The 8,327-nt window shown below is 31.0% G+C and overlaps 1 protein-coding gene across 1 annotated transcript in view; it reads left to right on the top strand.

The window, feature by feature from the left end:
- LOC107456220 (uncharacterized) overlaps positions 1-8,327 on the top strand; it is a 34,464-nt gene that overhangs the window by 1,793 nt on the left and 24,344 nt on the right. The window contains exons 2-3 of the mRNA XM_016074023.4: positions 2,049-2,164; positions 2,775-2,903. Coding sequence (XP_015929509.2) covers positions 2,049-2,164; positions 2,775-2,903 — 245 coding nt within the window. The remainder of the gene's footprint in view (positions 1-2,048; positions 2,165-2,774; positions 2,904-8,327) is intronic.

Genomic DNA, 8,327 nt, shown 5'->3' with positions numbered 1-8,327 from the left:
AGTGTGCCCGCCCGGTTCTCCTAATATACAAGAAAAATTATAGATTCTTACCTGGAGTTAACGTTTTGTATGGTTGCCAAAATTTTGAAGACATTTGATGAATAATGTACTACCAAGCACTACCATAAATCTACTACCAAGACCAACATTTAAAAAGAATTGTAAATTAAATATTTTTTATTTTGAGAAGTTACAAAAAGCAAACAGTAACTATCATAACATCTAAGATATTTAATATTAGTGATAGAATTTATTTTTAAAATTGTCCATGTGTTCATATTTTGAAGGTTCAAATACAAAATTTTAGTCAAGGATATTCCTGAGGAGCAGTCCCTATCAAACTGAGTACAGTCTTGATTTAAATATTAAATTTTGGTCTGAGAGGTTTCACTGCAACTCAAATCAAATATACAAAAAAATAAACAAATAAGGAATTGAATTTTTTTATAAATACTATTTTTAGGTTTAGTTATTAATATTTTTACTAATATTTTTTAATTAATTATAAATTAAATTTGAAATTCATATTTATTGGAAATGAATTTAATCAATCATGTGATTTTTTTTTTCGTTACCGTTTATGATAAAGTAGCCTAGTACCCTGTACATTAATGAATGTAAGCTGAAAGTTAAAAAAAAAAAAATTCTGATGAAAAACTGAGGGTTGTTGGAAACTACAAAATTAAATACAATTAAAAAAGAAGCCAATAAAAGTTGTAGTAAGAAGAAAAAAAATTTTTTTAGTTTGAAACGAATAGGAAAAGTTCACTATGTTAGCTTCAGAATTCATATAATTCTTGCTGTTAACATCCGATTTCTTTTTTTTTTTTTTTGTGCTGCTGATAATGCCAATCCGGGCTAGTAAGTTGAAAGGCTTTAGTAGGGAGGTAAACAACAAAAGTAGGAAGGAAAGAGTCATAGGAACTTTTAATGGGTTTTTATTTATGAACAAAAAGTAACAAAAGTACTTAAATTCTGAGTAGTCTTATTGAGAAGTTTAAAGTTACAAAATAGCAGATAGCATGCCAATTTTTTAAAATTTTTTCACATTTACGTATTTATAGGTTATGATTATGAATTTCCGGTAATTTTTTAAAAAAATAGTAAAACCTACTTTTGGTACCTTTCGTAGAATTTTTTCTAGCTTTTTGCAACAAATTTTACATGTCAACAAATAATTTTGCAACAAATTTTACATTCGATTTTACATGTCAAAATAATATCAAATGAAGAATACGTCAATTTTAAAACCATGTGGTAATGTGTAACTGCCAAAAAGTAGAGAGTGGTGAGTTGTCTCATTTAAAATGAACAATCAAGCGCGAATTTTGTATTTTGCTTGTTGAAATAAATTTGCTTGAAAAACACAAAAATGAAATTATTAATCAGAATGTAAAAATTCGTAGCTATAACTGTCAAAAAAAATTATCGAAACACTGTAGGTATTAATAATAAAATTAACACAATTCAAACATTTTCAGAGTGACTTCTTATTTGCGATTCAATTTTCTCAGGCTGTAATATCATTATTTAATAATAATAATAATAACAATTAAAATATCGATAGTATAAACTGAGCAATGAAAAGAATCAGGATTTTAAAACCTAAGTCAAATTTTGTATCATTTCTTCCCTTTCTGAGTACGTGATAAAGGTAATCTTTTGACAACAATTCTTCAGGGAAAAAAAATGTAGGAAAAATTCTGCAGGTATTCTGCAAAAAAAATTTCTGCAAAATTTTTGTAACCCAAATGAAAAATAATTCCGTGAAAGCTCCGTAACATTCTGCAATAATGTCACTGTGATTCTGACATGAGGCTTTTGGCTCAGGTATGGATAGCCTTTTTTCTTCAGAATTATACAGTAGTTGCACAAGTTTGATAATATTTAAGATAACGCAAAAAATATTTTTTCTCTGTGTATTTAACTTTACTGTCTTACTTAATTTTACTTGATATTGCTTATTTTAATTTGGAGAGAATTGCATTTTGTGAATGTGTTCAATAGCTTGATATTTTTTAGTGTTTATAATTAAAGGTTGTTTCTAGATCAAAACCCTCCACCTCCAGAAAGTTTGAATAGTGAAGATCTTTTTCCTGATCGCATTGGAAATACTGTGTACAGCAAACACTGGATTATTAAAATATTGATGAATATCATTGAAGTGAGTTGGTAAAATAAGAATCTTTTTTTTTTTAAGCAATGATATCAAAGCATAAGATTTTCCTCATATTTTTAATATTTCCTCATATTATAAAATTATTCCTTCATGTTTTTTTAAACATTTAATGCATTTGAACATAAGGTATTTTGCTTTGACTTATTGTCTTATATTCCTAAGTTAAAACTCCAACTGGACCAAAACATTTTTTTTCTAGACGTTAAAAAGTTGAATTATTGTTAAATTGCATATAATCAGCATTTTAAATATTGTAATGTGCTTTTTTGATGGGGGAAAAAATATAAGTTTGCAGATAAGAGTTGGATGGATTAGTGCATGTTATATTGACACTGGTTTTTATTTAATGAAAGAAGGAATGTGGGATTTTCTTTCATGTTTACAATGTTAATATGTTATAGACTGTAAACTATAGTAATATAAGTATTTTACAGACAGATATTGCTATCGTTGTTCAAAAACAAATTCTTACATTTTATTTCTAATTATTCTATTGCAACCACAAACTTTCTTCATCGCTATAAATATAATTAAAAATTTATATTGTTAGTTATTTGCAACTTTGATAATTTTTTTTCATGAATATTTCTTGAAGGCATGTGATAAAGTTGGAGAAACTCACAAAAATTCTGTAGAAAATGAGATTTTAGAAACAGACATTGTGGAATTAGATCCAAAGATAGAAGAAGATGCATGTGCCCTGTGGGATATGTCAGTATCTGAAGTAAGTTGTTTTATTTCAATTTCTGTGATACGGAATATAATTATTAAAGTAAGTAAACTCAAGAGAAATCAACTTCTCACTATGATTGTAATATTAGAGAATTTCCAATTAAGATCTTGTTGTTACTATTAAGGTTAGTTATGTTATAAAATATCCCTTCACTAGATTTTTTATTTATTTTTAAATTTGGTTATCTGTTATCTAATCTACTGTTTCTAAATTAACCATTGCTATTCAAAACATTGGCTATTTTTTTATATTTTTTTATCAGAGTATTGAATTAATTTTTGTTGTATTTTTTACTAAACAATAAATTATACATTTTGTTACAAAAGCTTACTTATTTTTTGACAAATTTTAAATAAAATGCTTCCTATTTTAAACCTTTTTTTTTTTTTTTTAAATCTTCTGACGTAGTGCAAAATCAACTGTTGACACCTGCTGCAATGTACTAAAATATGGCTATTAAAAATCTGTTTGCCACTTGCTAGCTTCTTCTTTTTTTTTTGTCAAAAATGCTCCCCATGTGCATATATATATATATGTAATAACAGGGCTCCAACCCTGTTATTAGTGTTGTATTTAGCTTGAAATAATTGCAGTCATAAGCCATCAGACGTTCTAAACAGGTTTATTAAATGTAGGCTGGCATTGCTAACAGTTGACGTCCAAGCTCCCTACGGGAGGGGAATGGACAAGACTCCGGACAATTCCGGCACAGCTTATCAGGATCACATTATGATGTATAAGGACATGCAAAACTATGCGCTCTTACGTTTTTATACCAACATAGATTTGAAGTAAAAAGGCACATTCGTACATTCCTTGTATCCTTACGCATTAAGGAAAATCATTTCTGCTTCCTTATATGGTAATGAAAAAGGGCACGATTCTATAAATAACTCTTCCTTTGAAATATAAATCTATTTATATTTCAATGGTATGTTTTCAGCCTTGATTTCCCAAAATAGAATCTCTCGACGTTTATTCTTTAACAAAGACATTTTATGAAAACAAAAGAGTTTTAATTCTTTTATTAATACAAAAGTATTTAATTTTTGTATTACATCCCCCCCAAAAAAAATTTTTGGTGAGCCAAAAAAAAAAAAATTTAGAATACTTTAAATTTAAAATTTTTAGGTTGGTACGATTGTTCCTTTTTCCCTACGTCATGTTTATGTTTTGCAAAAATATCATCATAACTTTTTAAAATTTCTTTTAAGTCCACATTTTCTATCTCGCTTTCATTTTTTATTTTTTCGTCGATATTAACCTGATAATGTATGCATCCATTACCTAGATCTGTCTCCGAATCATTTGAAATTTTTGGACATTTTTTCTTTTTCCTATTTGTCCTTTTCCTTTTATTTTTGTTACCCTTTACATTATTTTTTTCAATGTTTACTTTTACTGAAACATCATCAACTTTTATTTTTTCAACATTTTTAACTTTAACATTTTGAGAATTTTGTTGTCTAATGTGCAAAGATAAGTTGTCACTGTTAGAATTAACAGAGGTGATCAATCTCTTACCAAATTGAGTAACAACTGGCCCGACACAATCAATAAACAAACAAAACTCTTTGCAAGTCTGCAACCCAAGTAAAGCATATGGTAAATCAGTATCAATTACAAAAAACTTAACTGACTTAACAATTTTGCCTAATTTAAGGGGAAACTCACAAATTTTGTTAAGTGTTAGTTGACCTTTCGTTTGGGTAACATTTAATTCCTCACATTTTTTAATTGGAATATTCAATTTTAACACCAAATCTTTTGGTATTACATTTAATGTTGACCCGGTATCAACATTCAACAATATCTCTTTGTTAACTTTTTCATTTTTATTTTGTTTTGGACGTCCCTTTAGGTATTTATTTTCCACTTTACCTCCATTTAGGTATTCATTTTTAACTATATATCCATTTTCAACTTTATATCCGGATATTATTAATTGCTATTGATTATTTGTCATATTTTGAACGTTCACTTCAACAACATTGTTAGGGTTGTTTACACACGAGGAGCCCATGTGAAATTGATTCAAAAGTCCTTTCTTCGAACAGTATTTACACTGATTTATTGGGATCTCCTGTGTTGTATGATGTATTTTGGGTTTTGTCACATTCGGGGTTACACTTTTATTTTTAGGACAAGCCGGGGCTTTATGTCCTGGTGCATTACATTTATAACACTTTATGTCATATTTTGGGTTTTCCATTTTTTTCATAAATGGTCCCTTATTATTTTGAAATTTATTTTTGTCTAAGTCACTTTTAATTTTTTCATAAATTTTAAGTTTTTGTTTGAATTCAAAAAGATTATTGGCTCCATAAAGAATTGATTTATTATTTGTTTGGTCTGGTATTCCCTGAATTATGTAAGTGATTAGAGCTAAGTCATCAATATCACTTTGAGTTGAAATTTCTTTCATTTTTAGGAAATATTCTTGAAGTGTTTCATTATACCTTTGCTTTCTTTTTTGCAACATTGCATGTACTTCTGCACTATTACAACTAAGTCCGAATTCTTCAAACAAAAGATTTTTTAATTTTTCATAAGAATTTAAATGAGTTTCACTTCTAATTAAAGTTAATGCATTTCCCTTCAAACATCTTTTAGCAAATAAAAATTTTTGCATATCAGACAATTTAAATAAGGTAGCATGAGTTTCAAAATTTTCAAACCAAGAATTTATATTTTCGTGTTTTTCTCCTTTAAAAATAGGAGTAACTGCTTCAACATCAGCGAAATTAACTATTAATTTAGTTTCAGGTTCTCTATTATTTAAATCATTACTAGAATTTTGACTATAGGATGCCATATCTTTATCAGTATAAACATGAGTTTGTATTTCTTTATCAACATACATTTTAGTATTTAAACTAGCTTGTGTGAGGGGGAGGAACCCTCTCATATTAAGTTGAAGACAACTATGACAACAATAAACTTAAACATTTATTTAACAACTGAACATAACAAGCTAAAAACAGAAACATAAAAGTTAAGTAAGACGGTGTGGGATAGAGACTGAGTAAAGTTCGAAGCTTCTTAAATACTGGGGCAGTTCCAAGGTTGCCGATCGTGTGTTTGTAATCCCGTTGATTCTCTTGGCGCCTACGCACCATGCCTGGCGCCACATCACTCCCCACCGGAGTTTCATAGTCGTCAGATTCTGAAACGAACTCTTCTACCATACCGAGTAACGTACTTCTTTGGGTCCGGTACCTTTTCTGGCAAAGGAGACTCGGCAGTTGTAGTTGAAGAAAGGTCAGACTGGCAAGGAGAATCATGGTGGAATAAAGTATGGGGCTCGTCCACTGGCAAATACGCCGGTTTCAACCTGTCAATAGAAATCCACTTTTTCTTCGTAGAGATCTGCAAAAGATAGATTTTAGATTTTTTCTTAAGAACTGAATATGGACCATCATACGGAGGTTGTAATGGTCTCCGTACGGCGTCATGTCGCACGAACACATGCGTACAAGTCTGAAGATCTTTTGGTACATAAACGACTCGTTTGTCATGCCAAACAGAAGCTACAGGCTTGACCTCACTAAATGCCTTACGCAACTGGGAAATCAATTCAGACTGTGAGATGTCATTTCCCGAGTTAGTAAAGAACTCTCCGGGAACTCTCAATGTTTGCCCATAGACTAACTCAGCAGAAGAGAAGTTCCAATCCTTCCGAACAGCAGTCCTCAAACCCAGGAGAACTAGTGGCAAATTATCAAGCCAAGAATCTGTAGTATAGCACATAAGGGCTGCTTTTAATGTTCTATGAACACGTTCAATCATCCCATTGGCCTTAGGATTGTATGCAGTCGTACGAATAATTTCAACACCCAGAATTTGTGCTAATTTCTTGAAAGTGAAGGAATCCAGTTGTCTTCCCTGATCATTTGAAATTCTAACAGGAGCACCAAACCGTGAAACCCAATTAAAAATCACTGCTCGTGCTACTGTATTTGCCGTGATATCTTGTAGAGGTACCACCTCAACCCATCGTGTAAACCGATCAATTAAAGTTAAGCAGTACTTATATCCTCGACACACCGGTAATGGGCCAATCAGGTCCAAATGCACGTGCTGGAACCTAGCATTAGGCACAGGAATTTTACCCAATGGTGATATAACGTGTCGATGTATTTTAGCCTTTTGGCAACTTAAACAAGTGCGACACCACTGAACAATGTCTTTTCGAATTGAAGGCCAAACATATGTACTACATAACTGTCTCAAAGTAGATCGGGCACTGATGTGTGCAAGGTTATGTACAGAATCGAAAATCATTTTTCGAAATTTCATGGGTACATACAAACGAGCACTAGGTTGGGAGACATCAAAATACAAATTTACATCAGAATTAGGCAAAACAATTAATTTAAATTTAAGATTAGTAACATCTGGATTTTTTAAATATACCTGCAATTCCTCATCAGTCAACTGCTCAGCTGCAATTTGCACATAATCAATTTTGTCAGGAAAAGCAATTTCTTCTACCCTTGACAAAGCGTCTGCCACTAAGTTTTCTGCGCCTGCTAAATATCGTAAGTCACAAGTAAACTGTGATATAAATTCTAATTGTCGTAAACGTCTAGGAGAGCACTTTTCAAAACTTTGGGCAAAGGCGTGTGTCAAAGGTTTGTGATCAGTTATAACATGAAATACCCTTCCTTCCAACATATAACGAAAATGAATTATTGACAAATAAATCGCCAAAAGTTCTTTGTCATAAACAGAATATTTAACTTGGGCATTATTTAACTTTTTGGAGAAAAAGGATAAAGGTATATAACCAGATCCAGTTTTTTCATGTAAGGCGCCTGCTACTGCAATGTCACTAGCGTCCGTAAACAGCACTAACTGGCAATCAGGTGCCGGGTGAGATAGCTGAGTAATGTTTACAATACTTTCTTTGCATTTTTCGAAAGAATTTTCTAACTCTGCAGTCCAGTTAATAGTTTTACTATCGCCTTTTTTACTACCCCCAAGTAAAGCGTTTAACGGGGCATGCAATTCTGCCGCTTTGGGAATAAATCTCCTATAGAAATTTAAACACCCAAGAAACCTGCGTAAATCTTTTAGAGTTTTGGGTTTAGAATAGTTAACAATTGCATCTACTTTATGTGGTAAGGGTTTAACACCATGCTCATTTACTAAATGTCCAAGGAAGGGTACTTCAAAAGATCCAAAAATACACTTAGAAGCATTAATTGTTAAACCATACTGTTTTAAACGTTCAAATATTAAACGTAAGTGATACAAATGTTCAGTCTCGTTAGCACTTGCCACGAGAATATCATCAATATAAGCAAATACAAAATCTAAACCATATAAAACTTCGTTAATAAAACGTTGGAAGGTTTGAGGTGCATTACACAAACCGTAAGGCAGATACAAAAATTCAAATAACCCAAAAGG

The sequence above is a fragment of the Parasteatoda tepidariorum genome, chromosome 6 (genome assembly GCF_982258835.1).
Source record: "Parasteatoda tepidariorum strain Cologne lab strain chromosome 6, Ptep-v5.0, whole genome shotgun sequence".
Taxonomy (NCBI): Eukaryota; Metazoa; Arthropoda; class Arachnida; order Araneae; family Theridiidae; genus Parasteatoda; species Parasteatoda tepidariorum.
This window is presented reverse-complemented; position numbering and strand designations above follow the sequence as displayed.